At 42.1% G+C, this 27,099-nt stretch overlaps 1 protein-coding gene and 2 long non-coding RNA genes across 5 annotated transcripts in view; 1 reads left to right on the top strand and 2 right to left on the bottom strand.

The window, feature by feature from the left end:
• Positions 1-3,929: 3,929 nt before the first annotated feature.
• Positions 3,930-13,046, bottom strand: LOC137610051 (uncharacterized). Its single transcript, XR_011038404.1, has 3 exons — positions 12,106-13,046; positions 10,646-10,899; positions 3,930-5,019 (listed from the first exon to the last, which is right to left on the bottom strand). It is a non-coding gene; the product is annotated as an uncharacterized lncRNA (long non-coding RNA).
• An 8,089-nt stretch (positions 13,047-21,135) lies between these two features.
• LOC137609137 (uncharacterized) overlaps positions 21,136-27,099 on the bottom strand; it is a 7,671-nt gene continuing 1,707 nt past the window's right edge. The window contains exons 2-4 of one of the 3 annotated variants that reach the window (XR_011038300.1): positions 24,874-25,038; positions 24,450-24,682; positions 21,136-24,029 (exon numbers count right to left, since the gene is read on the bottom strand). This is a non-coding gene — a long non-coding RNA (uncharacterized lncRNA). Of the gene's footprint in view, positions 24,030-24,317; positions 24,683-24,873; positions 25,039-27,099 lie in introns of those variants that run through there. The other 2 variants (XR_011038299.1, XR_011038301.1) reach the window with 2 other exon arrangements.
• Positions 26,606-27,099, top strand: part of col1a1a (collagen, type I, alpha 1a) — a 19,198-nt gene continuing 18,704 nt past the window's right edge. The window contains exon 1 of the mRNA XM_068335928.1: positions 26,606-26,849. Coding sequence (XP_068192029.1) covers positions 26,768-26,849 — 82 coding nt within the window. The 5' untranslated portion in view covers positions 26,606-26,767. The remainder of the gene's footprint in view (positions 26,850-27,099) is intronic.

The following is a 27,099-nucleotide window of genomic DNA, read 5'->3' as shown; positions in this document are numbered from 1 at the left end:
TGAAAAGTCAGATAATTTAATTCGAAACCCAATAGTAGCCCATTTTGAAAATTGGGCTACTGGAACAAAACACATGGACAAAGGCGTAGAGTATAGAACTGTTGTAATGGTACTTGCTAAGGCAAGTCTTGAGAAGTCAATTCAATGGCAAGAATAAGATCCAAGTGATAAACGTGCACACACTACTAGTCATCAAATACCCCACTGGGATCATAAACTGGTCAAAAGATAGAAGCCACAGATAAAGACAAGAAAGCTCCTCACCATGCATGGAGGGTTTCACCCTAAGTCAAATACCCCGAGGTTGTGTGCTCAGTGGTAAGAGGGAGGCTGTGGATCAGTGAGCATCAGATCCACTGTACAGGATGAAACATTGAACATCCAAGAGTACATCAGGAAGATGGCCCCCAGTGAGGAACTTCTCAGTGAATACCTTAGGCAGCAGAAACCTAATGAGTGTGACAAGGAAGAGGAGCTGGCAACATGGAGGGAAAAGACCCTACACGACATGCACCACTGTCAAATAGAGGACCTACCTGATATCAAGAAGACCTACCAATGGCTGGACAAAGCTGGACTGACAGACAGCACAGACACACTGATTATGGCAGCACAAGAACAGACCCTAAGTACAAGAGCAATAGAGGCCAAGATCTACTGCAGTAAATCAGACTCAAGGTGCAGGCTGGGTAAAGAGGCAGTCCAGCACATAGTAGCAGGGTGTAAGATGGTAGCTGGATCTTACACCCTGCTACTATGTGTTGGTATAAGATGTTAGCTGGATCTGCATACATGGAGACACAAAACCAAGTGGCCCAAATCCCAATGGGACATACTGTAGTACCGAACATGGTCGAGAACAACAAGGCTAAGCTCCTGTGGACTTCAGCTTCCAGACTGACAAACAGCTGCCGGCTAACCAACAGGACATGGTGGAGTTGGAGAAAGATAGTAGAGGGTGGAGGTGATAGATGTGGTGATACCAGCTGACTTCAATATCACGAAGAAGGAACATGAAAAGGTTGAAAAGAATCAAGGGTTGAAAGAACAGCTGGAATGGTTGTGGAAGGTGAAGACTGGTGTGGTCCCCATGGTAGTCAGAGTCCTCAAGACAGTGGCCCCCAAACTGGAGAGTGGCTTCAGCAGATTCTAGGAATGACACCTGAAGCCTCAGACCAGAAGAGAACAGTCCTAGGAGCAGCTAAGATACTGAGCAGAACCCTCAGACTCCCAGGCCTCTGGTAGAGGACCTAAGCTTCAGAAGGACATGGAGAAAGACATGGATACCACCCCACGACTGTGAAAGGGACATTTTTTTAATAAGGATCCAGACTTAAGCACAAATGCTTAAGCACAAACTTAATATAAATGAAACTTTATCGGGTATTTGACCAACTCAGACTCTGGCAATAATGTAAAATGTTGATGTATAGTATTTTGGGCTACAGAAGATTATCCTTGGTCTTTGCTCTTTGATTTATTTTGTGGTGATATTTAAAATTCCTCTCCAGCTCTCCAAGGGAGTTGCTAGAAATATTGGGATATGATGGATGTGAATACATGATGTCCAGTCAGCCACAAGATGAATAAACTAACCGAGAAACTACAAAATCCAAGCAGGAATGAATAGAGCATCATTGACAGCTGTTTTGAACCAACTTGCAGTGTTTTAAGGAAGTTTCCTTTAATGGAAGAGCAGCGGTGGTAGTAATGATAATAGTAGTGTGGTAAACGGCGGCTTAAACACACAGTATCTCTTTTCTCCTTGCTGTGTCTCTAAATGAAAAGGCTGGAGGCTCTTAAACGTCGCATCACACCTGCTGCCAAACACGAAGTATTTAAAGTGTGGAGCACAGGTGGTGCTGGGCTGAGTTTTATTTCAGTGGCCAGTTGATGGGAAGCCATATCCTCCCTGAATGGAAAATATAGCTTCGTTTTTTTTAAGAGTAGACATAAAGTATGTGGAACGGGAGAGCTGAGAAAGATAGAAAGCAAGAAAACAAGTAAGAAAGAAAGCAAGAAAGACAACGAGAAAGCAAGCAAGCAAGAAAGAAGGTCTCAGTCCAAGTAACACTTTTCCCATATGCACAGAGACACAAAGACAGTCTGTAATTTAATGTGTATTTATAGCAGACTGAGTGGACACCATGGTGGATGGAGGAATATGTAGAGATGTGATTACACACTACTATTCCCAGCCCTCACCCTCCCTTCCGGTGAATGGCACAAAAAACCTGTTGGAACTTTTATTCTGAAAGGTCAAAAAATAAGAAGAAGAAACAGCCATAATGGTAATATCACAGGTAATACTAGTTATGTGAGCCACAGTGTTACTAATACTAACCAGTTAGTTTAGCACAAAGCTGATGCCTTCCAAACCTTCTTCTTTTGTCCTGATCTCCTTCAGCATACGACCTTTCGTTGCCCTGCTCCAGGTGTCACCTCTGCACGCTACTGACGTATGGATGAGACATCAAGAGACGCTTGGACAGGAAACACTGAAGCACAGACAGGCTTTCATATTCACTTGCCCAGGTCAAATTATCATGGTTTCGTGTGTGATCACACCATTATCTGAAGATCTGAAGACAGCTTGAAAGTGTTGGACCTCAGTAGCAGACTCCTTTAGTTCTGTGACTGGGACCAGAAACGAACAACGAATCACAGTCAGAGAACTCCTGATTGGTGTTTTGACTCTAGAGACTTTTTAACGTAGGCAGCTGCCTGAACATGCAAAGATCAACTCATGATTGGATAATTGAGTTTGGTTCTGATGGGAGGCTGATGTAAAAAGATCTGCTTGGTGTAAATATGACATGACAACTTGAGTCCAACAGCACATGCGGCATGTCCCCACAGCTAGGAAAAGTCAAGTAAAGATGATGTGGATAGCCAAACTGTTTAAAACAATTGTGACACGTCTAGTACCCCTCGAAACCGTGTGTTTAATGTCCTTTGAAAATGCGGGTCCACCATTCGTCCTCATGAATGTATGGACAGACAGATGGACAGGGGTAAAAATAGACTTTCCCGTCTGCTTGCTGACAAACATAATAAATAATAATAATATTTCTCAAAATTAATAATCCAAAAATAACTTAAATATATCAAGAAAAAAACCCCCCGAAACAATCCTGCCATGCTGTGTGGTAACAGTAAATACTTTTAGGGTACTCAGACACATCTTACTTGTACTTTTACTCACAAACTAATGTGAAAAGCACATAATTCCATTCAGATAACAGTACATTGATCTCTTTTTTAGTTCTTGTTTTCTCTTTTGTGTTTTGGGGTTTTTATTGCCATTAAAAGCCATCAGACCACACAGTTGTCTGTGAACCGTTGACTCTGGTTTGAGTCTCTCTGCCCTTTGTCAAAGCAGTTTGAACTCCAGCGTCCATAAAATACCAACACCCCACTGCAGTGTGTGTGTGTGTGCAGTGTCAATACTGATAGTATGATCAGTGGTGATTTTTAAACTTCCATAATATTGAACTTCACTGATAACGTTGCACTGAGTTCTTTTTAAGAATTACAGAATCCAAAAATCAGGCCTCTTTCATTAGAATGAATAGCTTTTGGTATTGTTGAGCATGTTTGTCATCTGATAATACATTTTTAGTTTATGTCAAACACACAAACATGCATGTATTTTAAACCTGAATCCACACGCACACACACACACACACACACACACACACACACACACACACACACACACACACACACACACACACACACACACACACACACACACACACACACATTATCATAGACCAGCCCACATTCTCAGAGTCCAACAAAACAGCATCAGGTTTTTCAATCAGGAAACACACACACACACACACACACACACACACACACACACACACACACACACACACACACACACACACACACACACACACACACACACACTGATCAGTAAGTTTGAGAAGATATGTACTATTTATGGGAAAACGGACGTTGATCCATACGTCCATACGGAGTGAGGCGATTGGACACAGCAGTTGTCTTCAGTCTCAAGTGACATCACTTGAGGCACTGATGTTTTCACAAACTCCATCCAGAGTCTGTTAAAGCTCTATAAGACTCCTTTTCTATTCAGTTGTGCAGCCAAACACGTATGAACACACTGTAGTGTGAAATGGGAGGAACTCCCCTTTAACGTATTACTATTCTGTTTTCTCATTGTTTTAATGATGTCTGTATGTTTCCGTGGTGGGGAAGAGAATTTAAGAACACATCAGTATGTTTAACATGATGAAACAGGATATTTCCGTGTGCAGGATATTTCATGGTTTTGTATTCAAACTGTGTATTTTTAGTTTTTCATGTGTATTTTGTGTCAATCACATGTTATACTTTGTCTGGACAATTTCATAAAACAGAGATTTGTTAAGTCTTTCAATGTTTGTGATTTATGGCTCAGAATCTCAACCTATAATCACGTCTATGACGTCATTCCTTCATGGTGGAGAATTATTCCTCTTGGAATACTGTATTATCATTATTACATACAGCATATACTCATCATATATTCAGACTAATGGCATTTTTTTATAAGGTGTTATAACGTGAACTGATGTAAAATGATTAAACATGTGATAACAGACAATAAAGTTTGTTAGATGGAAGAAAACACAGAATCATCAGACGTCTCAGGGAAGCTACTCATTCTGTTAAATTCCCATGGTTGTCAGCTGCCCTCTGTGTTCCACTCTGTGTGTGTGTGTGTGTGTGTGTGTGTGTGTGCGTGCGTGCGTGCGCGTGTGTGTGGTTTTCTGAGGTCCTCCCTGCAGAAGAAGAAAAACTGACCACACTTCAGCTAACCTCTCTTTTAGGTAGTTATTATTGTCCTGTTTCTCTAAAGCTCTCTGTCTGTTTCTGTTTGTCCTTCCTGCTCCTTCTGTCCTGTAATCACTCGTCCCTGGAAACACATGATCACAGGGGTTGTCTCTTCAGTGTCCCTCTGTCCTCCTGGAGGTCTTCTGGGTTCACCATGTGTCATCTTGACATCTGTAATAAAGCACATACGCAGATTACTTTTACTAAAATAGGAATTACTTTTTCTTTAATGCTGGTCTGTGGTGTTTCTCCACATCCTCTTTTTACTCTTTCTAATCTCTCTCTCTCTCTCTCTCTCTCTCTCTCACACACACACACACACACACACACACACACACACACACACACACACACACACACACACACACACACACACACACACACACACACACACACACACACACACACACACACACACACACAGTTCCAATAGGTCAACCTCTAATCATAATGAAATAACAGGGGTGTATGGGTGATCATAAACGCTCACATATTTCTCCCTTCTGCTTCCAAATGTCACATATTAGACCAGATGGAATCATGGGAAACACCTGCTTGACAGCACACAGGTGGGACGATGACAGAGAGACAAAAGGGGTGGGGACGGGGGCTGGTTTAGTCAGAAAGGAGGTGTTTAGTGGATGGGGAGCAACATGTAATTGTGATTTAACAAGACGGCTGGGGCATGGGTGCGGAATGTGTTGAGGAGATTATCATTATATTTGTAAAAAGAATATGTTTTCCACTTTATTGTCTTGACAGTTATGTTTAAAATCCTGTCAGTCCTATAATCGCTCCTGAAGACGCACATACGTATCGGAAACAGATAAGATGATTGGGCAGCTAAACTAAATGGACATTTGGGCAATTTGGGAATTAAAGTCCCTCAGTTAAGAGCTCATGACAAGACTGACACTCCCAGGAGAACATAGCACTTATAACTGATATGTCTATTGGGACAACAATGTGCCACAACGACAAAAGTTGATGTGTTTAATTTGAATTCTGGGGACGGTAACTACACAAGCCAGACGACTTCTACCCATCAGTCCTTTTTTTTTTTTTGTCCAGATGTTTTTGATGTTGCAAATGAGATGAAGTCTGTTGTACTAACATGTCCAGAAAAAATAAAAATAAATCATGCATTGAGAAATGTGTCACCAGGTCGTTTTCCTTTCTGGTTTCACATCTTTCACTAACAATCCTTACAGAGATGCGTGTAAGCGAAGCAGTGGGACACAGTCGGACCTGGTGCACCAACAACATAAAAAAAACCCACCCTCTGCCTTACAATGGTGGCTTTTTATTGTTGTTGTATTTTCCATTACCATTAGCATTTTGTTTCCTCTATCCCACCTATCCATCAGGGGAGGGAAACCAATCAGGACCTATAGTAGAGCCCAGTGTCTGACACTGTTAAACAGTGTGACTGTGTGGTGCAAATGTCAGGGGATGGAAAACTTAGGCTCTAAGTAATAAATAAATATAATAATATATAAAACCTGATTTAGGCAGAGCACACACAAACTGCAGTAAATGGAAACAAATAGGAACTCAGGCCAGAAGCTAACTGGGAAAAAAGAAGACAAAAAAAAGATCAAGGAATGACAAAATGATCAAGAGCAGTCACATCAGCAGACTAACCCACACTAACCCGCGTCTGCTAGTTGACACCAGCCTGCTAGCGGCGGAACACCAACGATGAACCACGTGAACAAAATCAAACCTACAGTCAGGTTCTCCCTACAGCTCCGACAGCGACGACAACAGCTAAAGAACACCAACATACATGGAGAAAAACACACACACACACACACACACACACACACACACACACACACACACACACACACACACACACACACACACACAGAACGCTGCAGTGGAACTTAGGGAGTGGTGAGTGTGAGAGAAACCAGAGTGCAGCCGCTTTCAGAGTTTAACTCTTCCATCGCTGAGAGTTTAACCATTCCACACACACTGATCACTAATAACCAGTGTGTGTGTGTGTGTGTGTGTGTGTGTGTGTGTGTGTGTGTGTGTGTGAGTGTTAATAATTCACCTTAACACCACTCATTTTGATTAATTGATCCATAAGGTTCATCTTTATCACCCATTCATCTCCTCTGTGAGCAGCGGCTGCAGCCATCTTTGTTGTGGGCAGTTATCAGGGCAATGGTTGGTCACAGATACCTTCTTACCAGTTCTTGCTTCAGAGGGAGAACAGATGAAGTTACAACAAGTTCAATATCTAGGATAGACTTGTGAACTGGTGACATTCCATGACTGTATAGTCCAGAGCAGGTAATACTGGCCTCTATTATTGTTATAGAGGGACTGCAGGGCTTGTAAGTGCAACAAGCTTCACAACAACTTCAGAACAAGATGTGGTTTTAAGCAGGACAGTTTACAGATGGTGGACTGTAAGTATGTGGGTTCACACATTACATGCAGGTCCTTGACTAATTCTTTTGCTCTGCTTTTGTTTTTTTGGTTTTATTGTGTGTGTTTCTGTTGGCCTGAAGCATTGAAGAGAAAGAAAGGAGAAGCTGGGGGAGGTAGTTGGTAACAGCAAAGCATGAAGATGAAGACAACAGGGAGGGAACGTGGAAAGTTAAGGCAAAAATACAGCAGCAGCGGGACAAACGGACAGAGAGGGTTGGTTCGGGACGGAAGAAAAAAACACACAAAAAACCCCAGAAAAGGCCAAAAGCTAAAAGAAGGTGACAGAAGAAGGAAGGGCAGAAGAAAAAACAGTGAAGGAAAAGATTCATGAAAAAAAAAAAATCGAGGGAAGAGCTCTCTTTGAGAAAGAGAGAAGAGAAAGGCAGGGGAGATGAAAGGTGGAGCAACAGCAAAGGAGGAGGAACACAGAGCACACAAAGTGCTCAGAATCAATAGAAAGTGTCAGAAATTAGATCCATGAAAAAATACGGACATTATGTAGCATAAACAATAAATAATTATGAGACACAATTGGTATGAAATGGCAAACTGACAATGAAGAGACCACAGACCTCCCATCTAATAGGAATCTATTCTGTTTTATTACACGTGTTTGAAGCCAGTGACCAACATGTTTCTACTCTAAATTTAAAAAGGACTGAATTATAAAGAAACAATTATTTCATTCTGAAAACCTCTGCGTTAGACCTTTTACAGCCAAAGAGTTCACAACATCTGGCTGTGATGTAATAATTGTGGGATGAAGCCCACAGAATGGGGACCAGAGGACAGTGGAGCAGTAAAGGTGACAGACGTGTCCACTGATTAAATGACTTGCTGATGCATTGTGGGTCCAAACTGAAGTCTGCGCTGAAGGCAGACTCTGCAGACCGCGGTCAAAGCCTCTGCAAAGCATTGACCTCAATGGAAAAGTATGCAAACCCTCTCTTTTCCTCCGTCTCCTCCCCTTGTGTGTCAGACATATTGGTTAGATTAAATTGCCACGGAGAGAAAAAGAGAGTGAGACAGAGAAAGAGAGAAAGAGAAAGAACTCTCTTTTTGTCCTGGGCCTCACATATTACTGTCCTTTTTGTTCTCAGTGCTAAAACAGTAAAGACGTTTTTTGGGTTTTTTTGTTACCTTTGCAGCTGTTTTCTAAAAGTTGTCCTGTTGGCAGAAACCCTTCAGTACATTTATTTGTAATGATTCTTTAGTTCACAAAAAAAACTATTTTAAACTATGTAATGGACATTTTAATGAGTTGTAACTTTGTTGTTGCCAATCAAAAATAATCACTCAAATATGAACTGATAAATTAACCCCTATCAGAAAGAAGGTTGGTAGTTCGAACCCCAGGCCTTGAAGTCTACATGTCGAAATGTCGCCACTCCTAATGGGGTGGTGTCCTCCATGTGACAAAAACCAGCATTGAATAAATGTTTGTGTGAATGTCTGAACACTGGTTTGTCTTATGGTTATAGAGGTTAGAATGCTGAATAGTATGTTCTATAACTACAGTCCATTTGATTTTTAAGATTCATTCAGTAGGAGAAGGTGTGCTTCGGACCTCCTGAGCCTGCCAGCCTTAACCGTCAATGCAAAGACAACCACCGGTCAGTGTTCAGCTTTTAGAAGTGTCCACTTGTTAAACTGGATTTCATATAGAAAATATCTGGGGGGTTTTCCCCACTGATTTTCCCCTGAACTGCCTGAAGTATCAGTGATTTTTCAGAACTTCTTGTCCAAACTGGATTCATGGGTTGGTGGTGGTGCCACAGCCATCACAAGGTCTGCAGCTACAAACAAGGAAAGAGATGACTCGACGTGGCAACCCTTAACAAGACAAGCCAAAAGGAGGCTTTGATTTATTGTTAACAATTATATAGTTCAGTATTTGCAGATTTTAAAAAAAATATTGATCCAATTCACTGAAAGTTCATGTCAGCTAACAAGAGCTGCTGTTTCATTGTACTTGATGCATACTAAGAGATAGGTCATGTAAATACAGTCGTGTTTAAGTTGAATTTTGATCAAATGCGTTTGATTTGATTAAACTACAAAGGGAATGCCCAAGTGTTAAATGTTCACCGTGTCTGAATAAACAGGAGAAAATAAATCTGCCTCCACCCTCTCCGTCTCATCCTCCTCCTCCGACTCTCAGCCGTCCTCCAGGATCGTCTTCAGGGTTTGTAACGTCACTCTGCCACGTTGAGGATGGGCAGCCTGCCTGTTTCTCTCTCTCTCTTCTCACACACATATACAGTTGAAGAGGGGTAATGAAAGAGCATGAAAACAGACTTGAAAACAGTTTAAGTCTGTCGGAGGAGAAAAAAGGGAGCGAAATGAGACGAGAGGGAAAATTCCTTCACATGTCAGACATCACAGCGACACAGGAAGACTTCCTCAGGATGAAAAACATTAAAAGTACAGCACTTAAATCAATGAGAGGTAGACGTGAAAGATTTCAAATCAGAGCAGGGGTAAAAAGAAAGATGTAAAGCTATCCGAAACAAGGACGGAAAGAAGAGAAAGGACAATGTCGAGAAATACATTGAGAGAGGTGTTAACTTTGAGAGCTCTATGGGCAGAATAGAAAAAAACCAGTAGCTGCAAATATTCTGGATCTAAAGAAGATCTAAGAAGGAAATAAAGAACGTTTAACTCATCCGACTAAAAGATCAGAGTTGCTGACTAGAGGTTGTGTCCGAGCCTGTGCAATCAATAATCAATGATAATCGATTCAGGGAAGCAGAGCATTGAATCAGTGTTTTATATGCCAAAACCAAAATGTGCAACCTTTATACCGGACCGGTTTAACATCATCACCTCTGTCAGGTGATGATGACATTGATGTCAAAAAAAAAAAAAAAATCCTGTACAAATAGTTAAATCACAGATAATTTAAAAAAAAAAAAATCAATGAAAATATCTTTTTTATTTGAGCATTGATTTGTTCCCACATTAAACACAGACATCAGTACACAAACAAACTGTTGGTAGGTTTCCAAACATTTAATGGTGATGACCTTTTACTCTCACCTGTCTAAGGACGAATGAGGTGAAACCCCTTTGACCGTGTACATCCATCAACGAATGGAATCAGATTGATTCAGATTCACCAATCAACAAATGTTGATTGGATCTTGTTGATTTAACTTCTTACCTCTCGCAGATTCGACTCGACTTCAACTGTGAGCTGATAATGACGACATGATCACAGACTCAACGCAACGTGCTGGTAGGGTTTGCCAGTACTGGTGTTTAGGGTGTTTCCTGCTCGTTCTCGTGTCAGTCTTGCGTTTGAAGGCTACACCTTCAAACCCCCGAAGCTCATTCTAACCAATCAACTCACCTGTCTGCACTGCTCAGAGGACCCGCCCACTCATGCCCTCCTCCTCTGTTTGTTGTCGACCCCTCCAACTTCATGGATCCTCTGGGACTTTTGTTTGTTGAGCCCCACGACAGCTGTCCTCAGGTGTGAAGTCATTGGCTCCTGTCCTGCTTCCTCCCCTCTGCTTTGAGCCTTCCTGTTTTTTGATCCTGCCTTTCAAATCTTCAACCTGCTTCCAGTTTCAGTTTCAGCATGGTGGGTTCAGTTATCGAGTTCTGTTTAACACGAACAAGAGAAATGATGTTACCCACAAAGTTCTTCTGTAAGTTGTGGGAGTTTTTTTCATTAAACTACCCAGAAATCCTGAACAGGAAATCTGGTTGTTTAGCTACAGTATGTATTTCAAGTCGCATATTAGCATTAACATGAACAATAAAACAAACGTTGTAAGTTAAATTGTATTTTACATTTTAGGCCGGTCCAGTCCAGACGTTTCTGAACGGGGGGTCAAACCGGGGCTGATCCTCCCCCTGAGTGCCTCAAACATGACCAATCTGGATGAGGTGTCATTTCTACTTCAACAAAAGGGCTTCTGGGTAATGTAGTTATCTTTTGCTGCCAGTATGACATGAATGAGGTGATGTTGGGAAAGGTAGCGAATGAGAGGACCCACACCTTGAGTAGACTCTGTGTTTTCACAGGCAGGCGGGGTCGATGACCTTTGAGCCATGATGGCGAAAACACATGTAGAGCTACGGGAGACAGGATTTACATCCGCGTTTCCCTTCGAACAGATTCCACATCTTATTGTGGGGTTAAAGGAGAGCTCATGTAACGTGAACGTCTCACGACAACTCGCCATGTAAACTTCCAGAAGCCCCACCCGTCTGGTACATCAGGGGTGATAAATCCAACAGCAAAAGATGAACAGAGGTGACTTGTGTTGGAGTAGCTTCAGCTGGTAAAGGTTTTACCAGCTCAGAATGAGAAGCTGTTCCACCCCACCAACACTTTACCACGCCTGACCTTTGACCTCTACCAGGGGGATGAGTGCTGATGCCTCGATCCCCCTCGATCGATCAGTGGACGCTATCTCCAGCTGTTAATTACGACCAGGACCCCGATTTTTCTCTGCTCCTATTATTCCCATCATGCCATGTGTCATCCGGGACACGAAGGCAGATTTACACCACTACTTTGTCCACCTCCTGCTCGTAACCATGACAACACATGGCTGAATGTTTCCAGATGCTACATAAATAAGTTGATTGAGGAAAAAAAAAAAAAAAAGAATTGAAAGCAAACACTGGCAGCGCTGAACTGAAGCGGCTGAAGAACAGAGGAAACGACCACAGGAGCGTGTCTTCACCGATACATTTATAACAAAAAGAAATATGTTTGCAGACTCAGACTGAGGCTATTTACTACATTGTGTGAACACAATCTTAACACCCAGTCTGTTGCAAATCACATGATCTAACCTGTGTTTGTCGGGGATATACAGTAGGTGTATAACCACTGAGTTAGTGGAGATAAATGTTGCTTTGTCTCTTCCTCTTCCTGGGCTGTGTTGTTGGCGAGCATCCAGGGTAACAACATCAGCTAACGGGGCAGTGGGGCGCTGCAGAGCCCAGGCTCTGACGTCTGGCCTCTGACGGTGGAGGAGGATTCCAACATGAAGGTAGGGGACGCTTTAGTGCCGCCCCCCCACACTCAGTAGACTGCGTCGAACGGAGCAGAATACGGAATGTGATGGTAGGATACACTCCAGTCACAGATGTGTGTGTGTGTGTGTGTCTCACCTGGCTCTCGTGATGAGACTGATGAAGAACTGTTGCCACATTCGTTTATTGTCTGGAGAGATCTTCATGCTTGTATAAATGTGACACTGGACCCTTGTGAGCTGTTATGTCGACCCTTATGTCACTTGTTGGAGCTGTTGGAGACAAACATCTGCGGTGGAGTTGTGTGGCGTTCCAGAGTTCATTCACCTGACCTGAGACGATCTATAATTAAGAAAATAGTTCACGAGCTTTTGAATAGTTTTGAAAATCAATGCGATCATTAGGTTATTAAATTTTTATAATAGAAATTTGTACAGACCCGGATTTTGTTGTCTTGGTGTTGTTGGTGGGTTGTTGGTTTGTTATCCCAGTTCAACCAAAACACACACACACACACACACACACACACACACACACACACACACACACACACACACACAAAGGTGTGACAGAAGCCTGGAGGCTGTGGATTTACTGCACAGGAAATAATGGACTGCAGGAGGTTGTGACGTGTCATTAACGCACTCTTGCAAACATGCATGCATGCACACGCACACACGCACATACACACACGCACACACACACACACACACACACACACACAGAGGTTAATACATGTCGAGTAGATATATTATTTTGCGACGAATGCATCTTGATGTATTGACTTAACGCAGATGTAATCGACAAGCTGACACGTCTTAAAACTGCGCGCAGATGGACGAAGGAATCCGCCGACAGGAAGGGGATTAACAAACTGGAAACCAGCTCTGCCACAAAAACCAGAGCGGACACAGTTCAGCAGGTGGCAGAGGGGAGCGTCCTCTCGACACCGAAGACATGAACATTCACAAATCATTCTGTCTTTTGCAATCTTCAAATACTGTTAGTGTTATATTTAATATTTTCAATAAATACAATTAAACTTCCTCCATCAGCAGTGGATCTTGATTTATTGTATGTTGGGGTACAAAATGATGCAGGAACTTTTTTTTAAAAAGGTGTCTCAAATATACTAACTGGTAAAATGCTAATAATTGGTCCTTGAGGCAAGAAGTTTGAGCTGCTGTTTATCAGGAGGCTGAACTTGTCCTGAGGGTTTGAACAACGCCTGGTTGGATATTATAGGTGAGACCCACCACTGGCATAGGGGGTGGGGGGTGGGGGTAATTACCTCCACAACAAACGTTTGTGTGTTTCTGCAGGGGTAAAGAATAAAGCTGCTGGCCCCATTTGAATAAAAGTCATTGGGATGGTGTGGAGTAACCTAAAGACGAGTGTGTCTCCTGGGGAGGGGGTGTGTGTCTGGACGTGTATGGGGTGTGTAGCGAGGTTTGTTTACATGCAGGTATGTCTGCTGCTTATGGACAACACCTTCGCTGCAAAGAAATCCCACTCAGTTTTGTCTTCGGTGTTGATTTGTGGGTACCGCATTGTGTAGTGACGCGACATAAAACGTTCAGCTCAGGTCTTCGAGTTACCTGTCAAAACTCTGGAAATTATGGGATGCCTAGGGAAAAAAAAAAAGAAAAAAAAAGATAAAACCGGTAAAAGACATTTTAGAATATTTGATCATAAATTGGACATCACTTCCTCAAACCGTCAATCAAAAGAAACTTTATACAAACAACACATTCAAGCTATTTTCCGTGCTATTCAAAGTGTGTTATTGACAATGGATGAAAATAAGTTAAATTAGAATAAAAATAATAACAATAATAATAATAATATTAGAAATAATAATAAAAGCTGTGCTTTACGGCGCTTTTATTTTGCAATACCTTAAAAATATTTATTTAATAAAAAATACTGAAACCATAAAAAGTTTGAAGCAACTGTATAACCTGACCTACAGTATGTCGTTGGTTTATTTATTGTCTGAAGCACAATAATATGAGCTGATAAATATTCCTGTAAAGGTGAGACGAGCTGTCTTGATTCTGAGCTGTATTCTAATAATGACAAACTGCTCCTGCTGTATGTTTGGTCATCGGCTGAGACCTCATTGACGAAGATGTCACTGTCACAGCACCAGAGACTGGTCACTCCTGAATAGAAGCTAGTAAAGTAAAATAACTCCAGTCAGAGGGTTGGTGGATATTTTCCTTCTGTTGATCATTTCTCTCTCTGCTGTCTGCCAGCAACGCTCATAGTTTCCATCCTCAGCCTGTCTGGCCTTTGTGTGTGTGTGTGTGTGTGTGTGTGTGTGTGTGTGTGTGTGTGTGTGTGTGTGTGTGTGTGTGTGTGTGTGTGTGTGTGTGTGTGTGTGTGTGTGTGTGTGTGTGTGTGTGTGTGTGTGTGTGTGTGTGAGGGGGAGAGCGACAGAAAGAGAAACAGAGAGAGAGTAGAGGGGGAAGGGTTTGATATTTTTTGCATGTTGGGAAACACAGAAACTAAGGGCAGCAGAGGGACATAAATTGTGTTAAACATTCCTCTCTCTCTCTCTCTCTCTCTCTGGCTGCATTGAGTCACTCCTCTCTCTGCTTTTCCATTTGTTCACTTCCAGCTGGTCCCCTCCTCTTTCCTTTTATCCTAACCTATATCTTCTTCTTCACTTAACTTCTTCATTCCATTGTTATCTTTCACGCTTCCTCTTTTCACATCTCCTCTTCCTTCCTTCATGAGAGTTCTTATATTCCTAGAAGAACCTCAGGTCCACTCTCAGCAGCTGGACTGTGGACTGGAGGGAAGGATGCCGCCCCATCCATCCATCCATCCATCCATCCATACAGGATGAATCATACAGGGGTTCTATGAGCAGGTTTTCCAAAACTCCAGAGAGTTCACGCCTCAGAGCAGAAATTCATTGTCGCAGTTTGCCGACTGGATTTGATCCAGGATGCATGTTGCACAATAAACAAAGCCTGAAGACCTGCGGTCATGTTAGCAGCTCTGTGAGGAAGTGCTCGCAGCTAAAGGCTAACGTCACTACACAAACATCATGATGTCATCGAAAAAGTTGTGTCAGGCAGCGGATGTAATGTTAGCATATTAGCATGTGTTTATGATGAGGAAAAGAAGTTTGCTGAGACTAGACACGCCAGTCCAGATCTCTAACAAGAAGGTTGTGAGCTCCAGTCCAGTCTGTGTGAAAATCACATGATGCTTCATGGAAGTCGGTCAACACTACAAAACGTAACGTACAAAGGGTTGGATGGGCAGCATTCACACCAAAAGACCAGGTACCCCTCTGGTACTCTACAACACCACAGGGACAGCCCCACTGTGGATGATTGAACACAATCAAAGGTTGCAGGCCACACACACACATTTTTAAAAGGGCTGCACACCCTTCCTTGAGGTGGTGGAGGCTCGCCTTGAGAGTTTCTTGTGTTGCTCTATGTCGGTCTGCAAGACTGTGACTGAAGCAGAAGAGTCCACAGTCCATCTGAATGCATTGAAGAAAGGTATAATGATTCCATATGTGTGTGTGTGTGTGTGTGTGTGTGTGTGTGTGTGTGTGTGCGCGTGTGATTGTACCCACTTTTAGGTTTGCCTTCTACTTCCTAGTCTTCTATTTGTGGTTGCCAGAGGAGCATACTTCCACACCCATACATATTTAAACGTCAGACGCCCACCTCAAAAGCCTGAACGCCTTTACCTCAGCAAACGCGTCAAAAACAGACGGTGTGTGTGTTAGCGTGTGTCTGTGTGTTCTGTCACTGAGTGAATACGGCATAAACCTTCAATCCATGATAGTATAGTATAGAGATTTATTAGTGGCAGCACTCTGGGAAAAACTGTGCAGCTGTGAGTTCAGTTTGAACTCACTGACGGAGAGAGTGAGGGAGTGACGGAGGAAGGGGAGTGAGTCATATGTGTGGACGTGGCTTCCCTCTTTTCTCCCTCTTCTTTCTGCTCTTGATCCACGCGCCTCCTTCTTCATTCGTAACTTATTCTGCTCCCCAAAAGCAGAGCAAGGCCTTCAATTATCCTCTGCTTTTCTGGCAGAGAGAGAGAGAGAGAGAGAGATTGAAACGGTCCTCCCTCTCTCTCCCCCCCACACACTCTTTCTCTCTCTCTCTGTTTGTATGCATCTCTCTCAACCCAGGAAATTCCTTTATAATGGTGTTTAAGATTAAACTGATTCTGTTGGCTGTAATTCCAGAGGCTGGTTTTAATGACAGGTGGCAGTAGAGGGTTATCCAGTCCCTCCTGACCTCACAACCCAAAAGGTCATTTAAATGTCTGCAGTGTTTGTGACATCACGTTTGTCTCTTAGAACCAATATATAACATTGTTTCTCCATAGATATTCATAAAATCTATGATCATATGCATTCAGGTTATTTTTAATAAAGAAGAATATCACTCCTTCTGCGGTTAGCGAGAGTGTGCTTCATTCAAGGTGAGCTTAAGGAGACAGGAAGTCAAGAAAGTACATCTAGATTTAATTTGTTAAAGACATTCTGGTCCAAATCTGGACAAAATATTAGAGAAGAAACTCTGCCGGACATACATCAGTTCATGTATGAAACAGTTTGACGCCAACGCTGGGTCTGTTTCTAGACTGGATCGTGAACTATGAAATCGTCTTGATGAAGAAAACAGCAAATTAGTGCAATTCAGCCCATCAGGCCCTCTTAATTCATTCAAACTGACCTACTTACTGTATCTCTAAATTAGGAAGAAAGTCAATCAGGAGGATTTACCCGTGTTTGAAGTTCTCACCAACTTTTCCAGACATGTGTTCTGTAGTTCTTCTGTCGTCTCCTATGAGACCATCCAGACCAGTAGATGAAAACATGTTGGTGGAGAAGATGTGTGAGCTTCTTATCTGATGGTCGTCAGGTTGTTTTTTTTGTTTGTTTTTTGTCTTACCAGAATAATACTAAATAAATCAGCCACCTTGTGGTGTTAGCTTCATAATTAATATGCCCTCATCATATTTATTCATGTGGTTACACCAGCTGATGTCACAGCGAGATCTCTCTGTTCATTAACGTGGATGGAAAAGATTTTGGGCATTGCCCCCACATAGGAGACGACAGCAGCACCCGTCCATCTAATTAACAGATGGTCAGTTCCTGCCGCACAAACACATCCAGGTGGACGCCGTGGTTATTATGTGGAAACCTCCCCTCCTACAAACTCTAGCAGTAAGTGATTACTATAGAGAGGCCCCTGTTTTACACACATATGCACATTATGCTGCCAGTAGGCCTACTGTAAACTTCAAACAGCCAATAGCTTCCGTTCATAAAGAGCTCATTACCTGAACACACACACACACACACACACACACTGATGTTGCTGAGTCTTTCAAAGGCAGTAATGAGAAAGCAGCAGGTAGGCTAACCTTTTCATCCTATGTCTCTCACACACACACACACACACACACACACACACCTACAGACAGACACACACACACACACACACATGCTGTCTTGCTGTGTGTGATGACACACAGCTGTGTGTTCAGGTTTTACAATCCCAGAGGAAGTGCAAAGTCGACAGCAGAGCAACATCAAAGCTGCTGCTGTTCAGTGAAGCCGTGGCAGTTCCTCCGTACGGTCGGTGGGACGACCCCCCCCCCCCCGAATGTCTTCAGGACAAATTGGCTGAAACACGTTAAACATGAATTTATCAAATCAGGTGAAATAAATTTGAATAAAACACAGTGGAGTTTCTATGTTCGCCCTGTGTCAGCAAAGAAACACGTTCTTTAATAGATAGTGTGGGAAAAGGTAACACAGATATAAGGTGGTTTAGTATCCGTATGGGGAGGGTTCATAAACGTCTAAATTAACGTAAATAATAAGATAAATAGTTTGTTTCTATATCGCAGAACTTCGTTTTGTCACGGGTGGTTCCTGGAACGCATTAACCGCGAGTAATGAGGGATTAATGCAGACGCAGATTTGGTAGTAATCTGGGATAGGCTCCAGCAACCCCTGTGACCCGTGAAAGTGGAGGAAACCTCTATGAAGATGAATGAATGACTCGTCTGTAGGTGTGAGGACATTAAGAACTACTTTTATACCAGACAAAAGTCACATTCAGGTCTGAAATGAAACGATGATCTTCCTGGGTTCTTCTTCAGGTTGTTGTTTAATCACCTTCAGAGATATGTTTCAGTAAAGGTGTACACGCCAGATTTGACACTGTATTATTTTGATGGTGTGAGTGACGCTAAATGAATGAACAGTTCAGGTCGGTAATAGAACTGTGTGTGTATGTGTGTGTGTGTGTGTGTGTGTGTGTGTGTGTGTGTGTGTGTGTTGATACAGCGAAGGCAGCTCCACCCTGCACTCTGTCTCCCTGCTAACTGACCACAGTTCAGCAGAAAGTCAGTCACTCAGGGACACACAGTCAAAGAGACGGGGCGGTGAGAGACAGACGGGGCGGTGAGAGACAGACAGTCAGTCAGTCAGTCAGTCAGGCAGTCAGTGAGTTAACGGTGACAGCAGCAGCTGTAATGACAGCTTCTATTTCCGTCCGTTTGGGCGGCACACTGCTCTCCATCTGAGGACACATCCACACTCCATCGTAGTTTGAAAGTCCTTCTTTTCTTCTCGGCGCTTCCCTTTGGTCCCTTGGTCTGCGCTCCACCATCTTTCATCTCTCTCTCCACCCACACTTCTCCTCCTCCTTTTTCTCCTCCTCACCACTGTCTCCTCATATTCTTCCCTTTTCTACTCCATCTTTGGCTTCTTCATCTTTTCCTCTTGATCTTCTCACCATCAGCATCATGAAGTCTTTGTTACCATCTTCGCATCTCCCTCCACCAACAAAGTTCTCTAAAATATAACCCTCTATGTGATATTAGAAGCTTTTTTTCAATCTGGCATATGACAATATCATATAACCTAATATAATCTAATCTAACATGCACATGTCTTTGTTTTATCCACAACAAAGTCTATAAAGTCTAACTCCATCCTCCCATTACGCGGCGCCCACAGCACATGGTGTGGTTCTCCTTCAGTCTACTGCATTTTGTCATGCTAGAGGGATAAAAATATATTGTTGAGGAATTTTAAACGCTTGAAGGAGGAACCATTTGGTACAATTTCATCTAAAGACAAGCCAGTTGGGACTCCAAATTCCAAGTTAATTAGAGAGTGTTAATATGGTTTTTGGGGATTTTAGATTTTAATGGATATTCAGTCCTCCTAGCTTTACTAAATAAATGTTCTTCAGATGCACCAACATTTCCTGTGGTATTCTTCTTCAAATTATCAAATTGTTAGTAAAAGTTTTCTGGGATCTTCTGATTCACGACTATTTTCTTTCTTCTTCTTCATCATCACCTGTAGCTCTGATTTACTGAGAACAATTGAATCTTCCTCTTTATTCTTCCTATTTTACAACTTTATTTGCTCTCTTTGAACTCAGCAGGTTAACACAATAATGACGTCGTCATATCAAGCCTGTGCATTTGCTATTCGCTAACCTTTCTCCAGAGCAAAGGGGTGGACGTTTGGTTTGTCAATGAGGTCAAAGTGTAACTGTGGAGTTGACTGAACTGTCTGTGGGCTCCTCCTTTTACATTATATGTCCTCATTTTACCTAGTAGAATCTTTCTGAAGCTCTTTTCTATTTCATTCGAAGTTCAGTTGTATATATCAAGGTGCGTCTCAATAGCAGGTCTTGCACAAGAACTACATTTCACAAAACGATCAAATGTTTGCATCATTTCATCTGTCGGTTTACACAAGAACAACGTTATCAGGTTGTGAAAATGCAAACCTTGAAAAGGGATTCCAGGGCAATGCAAAGGAAAACACCTCCCACCTCCACCAAAAAACATAGTTTAAACGTGGTGAAGCTTGTTTTCCAGCTGTTTCAACAGTAAGAATTGATGGTATGTGCAAAATGAGCAGAAACAGTACTGTAAACGTTTAAAAAAAAAAAAAAACAGCGAGTGGTATGAAGGCGCAGAGGATGTCAAGTGGTTGTGTGGCCTCTTCAACCTGTTAGGTCCTGATCAGTATCATCAGGACTCGTGCTGTTATTACTGTAATCAGTCTCCCCCTCTTCAACAGAAACCCCTCATTTCTGAACCCTGGCGTTTGTGTAACTCTGAAGCGTGGCCCGTTTTACCGGGGGGGGCGCATGAGGCAGGACGTCCATAACAACTGAATATTTGATTCAATGCAGGTGGAAGCCTTTGATTCTCCTCTTAGCCCTGTTGGTCCTGAACCTAATCTGACAGGAATGGAGGAGAATAGATTATAAATCAGAGGTGAAGGAGTGAAGAGGTGGACAATGAACGCAGAAGAACATCCCATTTAGCATTTTTCAAAAAAATCTCGTGGAGGTTCTGGATCATCTAAAATGAGTAAAGGTGTGGTTGTCCAGCTGAGGGTTGGGGTGTCATGATTCTATTTCTTTTTCTTCTTTTTTTTAAATTTGAAGGTCAGTCAAAATGAAACCAGAGGCAGGAACGATAGTGACTGGTGGTTCTTCCCTAGTATAAATTCTGTTAGTCAAGAGGACATCCTCGACTTCTGTCTCAATGATCTAAAGTTATTGACCAGACATGACTAATCAATTATGATTCACCAGGTTAATAGCAGAAATACTGGAGAACCAGGCTATCATAAATGTGCATTATTGTTTGCATTTTAAAAAGAGTAAGAACAAATGAACCCCACATACTGTCAGGCGCATCAATGCAAGGTTTGAATCTGGAATTATCGTACATTAACATCACTGATGTACCCACTGCATCTTTCATATCCATTTCTCTTTAAATAAAAGAATCACATCATCACCCACCAATCAAGGGCCGTAACGCCAATAAATATTAGCGTAACTCAAAACTCATTCGATTACAGTGAACGTGTTCCATAAAATGTAATCGCCAAATCTTTAAGGTTTATTTTATTATAATAAGGTCATAGCGTGGGCCATATTTTCCCACAGACTCATTATTACACAGACGGGAGGAACCCATTCCAATACCTCCAGTCCAATTCACAATGATGGATGATTACACCGGGTTCTTATTAACAAACTCATATAACCTCAGTCAAACCATCCCTGAAGATACTGATTAAAGCAGAACAAACGTGGCTCTTTCTTTGTTGCATTTTTTTCCGTGTTTTCTGTAAACTTGATAGCAGACACCTAAAACGACCCGTGGCTCCTTACAGGAGAAAACCACTTTTAAACACCGCGTTGAATCCACCAGGTGAACATTTTCAGCGGAGCTATACTTTGGCACGGAGCCAGAGCCCCTTATCAGTTTGTCACCAGGGATGTAATATCAGCAACAGAAACAGACGTCTTAATATGAGGTCTAAAGGAAAACACTTTAACACCCCCCCCCCACTAAAAAAAGGGGAGGGGATGTTGGCATGAGAAAACATTCAAAGCATCCTAATAACTGTAATCTGAACAGAAGCAGCAGGTATGGGATGTATGAGGATGGGGGGGAGTCAACAGCTGATGGCGGGGGCTTCAGTTCGCTGTCGGCCGTCATGTGACGTCATCACCGTTCAGTTCACACACGGAAAAATGGCTGATGGCCTGTTGGAAAATGCAGGTCTGCTTTGTTTGGGTAGAGGTGTGTGTGTGTGTGTGTGTGTGTGTGTGTGTGTGTGTGTGTGTGTGTATGCGTGTGTGTGTGTGCGTGTGTGTTTTGACGTGTCGGTGTCAAACATGATTAGGTAAAAGTGAAACTACCTCGGCAGCTTGTTGTCATTTGTTTGTCTGTTTCTAATTGTGTGTGCAGACTGTGTGACACACAAAAGTGTGTGTGTCCATACACACGTTTGATGCTGGACCTAAAGGCCACACTGGTGTGTGAAATAAGTGTGTCCTTCAGGAAAGAAATAATTAAATGAATGTTCGCCACGAAGAACAAAAAGAAGAAGAAGAAGAAGGCACAAATATTTTACAAATACTTTTTGATGTTTGTCCAAACGCAACAACTCACAACACGACAAGATTTTAATGGAGTTGGAGATATATCGTCTTTAAATTGAGTTAAAATTCTCAGTCAAGCCCCCACCCCCCAACACCAGGTTAATTAAATCATCTAACAAACCAACCAGACAGAAAAAAAATGCTGTTTTCTTAAATATTATTAAGATGTCAGTGCTGCTATTAAATGGATGTTTTGGTCGACACAATTAACATGATTTAAATATTATATCCGTATTGAGGAGTCATAATAAATACAAACTGTCTCATGTGAAAGACTCAGATATCAACGCTATGTAAACGGTGGACATTAATAAATGTTCATTGTTAACTAGTAATTAAAAGTCCTAAATTCACCTTGGTGGACACAACACAATTTAATAATACTGGCCCATAATGTCTGGAGTTAATATTTCCATAAATAAGATGAATTTTTGTTTTTTATTGTTGTACTCTGATACCAGTTGTACCGTGTTCAGATACGGCCGAACAAACCAGAACACAACCATCCAGACCAGTTCAGACCAACATGACATCATGGGATCCAGTACAGAGTGGGTTTTATGGATGATTTTTAATGGTTTTTTTGCTTAATGCTCCAGCTCTTCATCATACCTGACTGGTTCTTGTATCATCATCATGTCCCATCAGTCACCGTCATAGCAGCTCCGGGACAAGGTACCAATTTGGGACTTTTAAAAAGTTGAGTCCTACAACTTTTTATATGTTGTCTCGGCCCCAAACTGGTATTTTTTTTGTTGGCTGAAAGAGCAAACAGTTGTGTAACGGTGTCTCAGTTAAACCAAGTCCTTACTTGCTAAAGACGTTTATGATTTTTTTTTACTCGTGGAGTTTCAGAGGACTGTCAGCTACTCTCATCATCCTAGATTTTCACTAAATCTCAGCGGCCAGATGTTCCAACTTGGTATCCAAAGGTGATCCAGGAGCTTCCTTAACTTTTCCATTTAGGAGGAAACATTTTCCTCTCTTTTTCAAAGCTCTTTGTTATTTGTCACCTACGTGTCCCTATTCACCTCCTCTCTTGAGTTTTTTCATTCCTTCCTCCTGCGCAGGAATCCCAATCATCTCCATCTACATTGCATTGCCAGGGACACGCTGGAAGTTATAGAGCTGAAGCGTTTTCTTTACTGATCGCTCAGACTTCATTGCACTGGTTTTTGTAATTTGCTTTACCTAAAATAAGCTATGCATATAAACCGTGTCCTTGATGACCTACGTATGTGTACCCTTGCCTGGGGACAAACGTGACCTTCTTACGAGCTACAGATAAACCAACCAAACTACCCTTACATATTGACACCTCTATATTTGCTGTGAGCAACTCTCTATGTGAATGTACACTCTTTAATTTGGGTCGTTTGTTTTTAGATATAAAAAAAAAAAAAGGCTCAATTTTCACCTCCATGAAAGCATTTGGTTTGGAAGGAAATCACTTTTACTGGTTTGTTGTTGTTTTTTTATGTTGGTATATAAGCAGAAACTAATAAAAGTCATATATTTATATATGTCTTTGTTTCTGTTTAAAAAAGTAAATTTTTATGTGGCTCTTTCAGATGATTCCCTTCTTATTAGGAAGATCTTAGTCAGATTGAATCTGGGGTGTATTTTAACTGCAGTCATTTGGCTTGTGGCGTGATCTTTTTCTTGTATGCGTGATGTTTTCTGCACCATTGGTTCATCTCTACATCTCTCTGGAGGGTTGGACGTGTGGCAGGTGAATTTGGGGTGAATCTAGATAACAGGACAGGTTAAAGAATTTTTTAGAAACAATTGAAGACTAGAACTGAACTAATAGACCAGTGACCATGATAACAGGGGAAGGGTGTGGGGGGGGGGGTGAGAAATCATCAAATTGGGAGCTACATCCTGAAGAAAACCAACATCACTGAAATATTGTTAATCTGGAATAACTACGAAACAAAAACATTATACAGTGATTCCAGGTTCCAGAAGGGGTCATATAATGAGTCACACTATAACCCTTCTGAAGCGTGCTTGAACACAAGACAATTTCGGTAATTTTTTTTTTTTTTTAATGTTTTAAGAAAAGACAACAAGTTACAAGCACACAGGTGGAATATTTAATAATTTCCATAACTCGACAATTTTTTTTTTCATGTCAGTTATTGTGACGTGGAAAGGAAGACTTACTTGTAGCTGTGATACTATAGTTGCACAGTTTTCTGAGTGACTGGGGTGATAATGTATTTGAGGTTAGCAGTAGTCGAACCGGAGACACTGTGCAGTGCTGGTTTGGGATGTCTGAGGATCTGATCAGCACTGAAGTTTGAACCGGGGAATGATGAGGTGGCGTTTTCCTCCCTTTCGTCTTCTTCTCTGCCTCTCTTTCGTCCTGAAAGACAGATTACATTCCATCTTCCTCCCTGAAAAAAAAAAAAAAAAAAAAAAGCAACAGGCAGACACATGGATAATGGGAAGGTGTCTGCAGTGTGTGTGTGTGTGTGTGTGTGTGTGTGTGTGTGTGTGTGTGTGTGTGCATGAGAGAGAGAGAGAGAGAGAAGGAAGGAGAGAGAGAGAGAAGAAGAGAGAGGCAAAGAGAGGGGGAGTGAATTACAGGCTTGCTTGGCCGGCTTCAGACTGTGCAACGTGTCTGCTTCTGGTGGATCAGATGGCAGAAAGCTGCTGCTCGTCGTCTCTCTGCAGCTCTTCTGCTCCATAATGTCTGTTTTCTGCCTAATTACAGCTCACCTGCAGCCGGGCCGGCGCTGCACACAGTCCTCTGCAGAGGGGAAACCAGAGAATCCCACATATAAACCTTTATTTGGACTAGGAAGACAACTGCAGCCACTTTTAGGCTTTTATTATTGAGAGCCGATAACAATCATAATGGCTGCAAACCCCACAATTGTGCAGGTCTTTCAAAACACAGGCAGTTACAGCCGACTGCAGCCGCTGGCTCAAAGCAAAAATCTAATAGACCCATAAGAAAACTTCTACAGTAAGATTAAGGACGGACCTTTACCGGACCACTGACCTCATCAGTCTGCATGCAGTGTGACAAATGGCCTTAAGTGATGTCACTTGAGTCAGGATAACACTTTTCAAACAAATGTACTTTATTAAAACTCTGTCAATTTCTTTTAATCCCTACAGGAAGCTAAAGCTCAATGCCACATTAGCTGTGATTAAACACCCAAATCTCTTGAGGTGTATTCTGGGTAATGTAGGCAAACAAAGAATATACAGAATAGAAAAACGATATGCAAAGTAGATATAAAAGAAAGGCTGACTTGAAGCTAACAGAATGCTAACAGCTAACACCTGCTCTAGTGCTGCTCTACAGACTATGATGACGATGTTGAATAAAAGATGGCATTTATAAAGTAATATGACACTCTTGAAGTAGAAAACAGTAAATAATCATCCTCAAGAAACATGTAATGAACTTTATTTTAACAAGAATCCTTCAAATTACAACATGATAGAGGAGCTGGATTGACAGATAATCCGACCCGCTGCTGCACACAGGTAGAGACTAGGTGATTCAGAGATAGATGGTGCCTTCATTAGAAGCTTTTAGAAAAGTAAAACTCAAACAATTTCATGATTTCTAACCGCCACATGTAAATAAACAACTTCATTACAAAACAATCATTTTTCCTTATAGATGTGTGTCTCACTATAGGCTATCCAAAGGTTTTTGGTTGAAAGCCAATAGGAAAATAATTCAGGTCAAGCCTCATGAGTAATTCAGACCATGAGTTCTTCTTCAAATGAGATGAAACTTCCAGACTGACCTGAGGCCTGTTAGCAACGAAAAGAAAATCTGACCTGTCAAAGCACGCAGCTTTATCCTGCCTGTGCACAGACCTTCAAAATACTAAGGAGAACAACAACACCTAAACAACCACAACTTAGACCGATAATGTCTCTGGGAATCTCCAGCTGAAGCTGGACCACCATAAAGCAGCTTATAGCACAACTGATATCAAAATGATTCAAGAAGCAGACCAGAACCAGGAATAAAATCTGGATGAAACCCTTGACTGCTGGAGGAGATCCTCCTCCGACCCTCCAAGGCTCATCAGGATCAGATTTCCTCCTCTTCAGCCCCCTTTCCAACTCCAACCCTTCGACTGTGGAATTGTGGAAGGAGGGACCTGCTAATTTTTCTTCTTCTTTCTTCTCTTTTCTTCTCTTTTTTTCTATCTTTGAAGGAGGGGTCCATTCTTCTGTCTTCCCTAAACGTGAGCAGCAGCAGCTGGGTAATGAGGGTGCGTCCCAGTCCGTCCAGGCCCCAGCACCTCCCAGTTCCCATATAAAAACCCTGGTGGAAAGTGAATGTAGGCAGTAGGGAGTTTTCTGCTGGGGTCAGGAGGACTGTGAACAGACAAGCGGACCCTGCCCCAAACACCCGTGTATGATTGGAGTGTAGCAGAATAAGAAAACATCCCCGACTTTTTTCCTCTCTTGCCTCAAAGAGTCTACATGTCTGGTGGCCTCTAGACATGTTCAGCTTTGTGGATTTGCGACTGGCGCTGCTGCTCAGCGCAGCAGTGGTCCTGGTCAGGGCGCAGGGCGAGGACGACCGTAAGTTTCATCACAGTTTACTGGAGCCTCAACTCTTTTTCCCCCTTTTTTTTTTACCTGGTTTTTGAACGTGGATTTCTCTACATGGGTGGACGGCTGCTGAGGTCTTAGAGAAGAGAAGAAGGAAAAAATGTTTCAACTAGAAATAAGAACTTTTATGCTTGCCACTCTTTTGTCTCGAGATGGACAGATAGATGATAGACAGATAGACAGGAAGATAGATGACAAACAGACAGATAGATAGATAGAT

This window comes from Antennarius striatus, chromosome 16 (genome assembly GCF_040054535.1).
Source record: "Antennarius striatus isolate MH-2024 chromosome 16, ASM4005453v1, whole genome shotgun sequence".
NCBI lineage: Eukaryota > Metazoa > Chordata > Actinopteri > Lophiiformes > Antennariidae > Antennarius > Antennarius striatus.
This window is presented reverse-complemented; position numbering and strand designations above follow the sequence as displayed.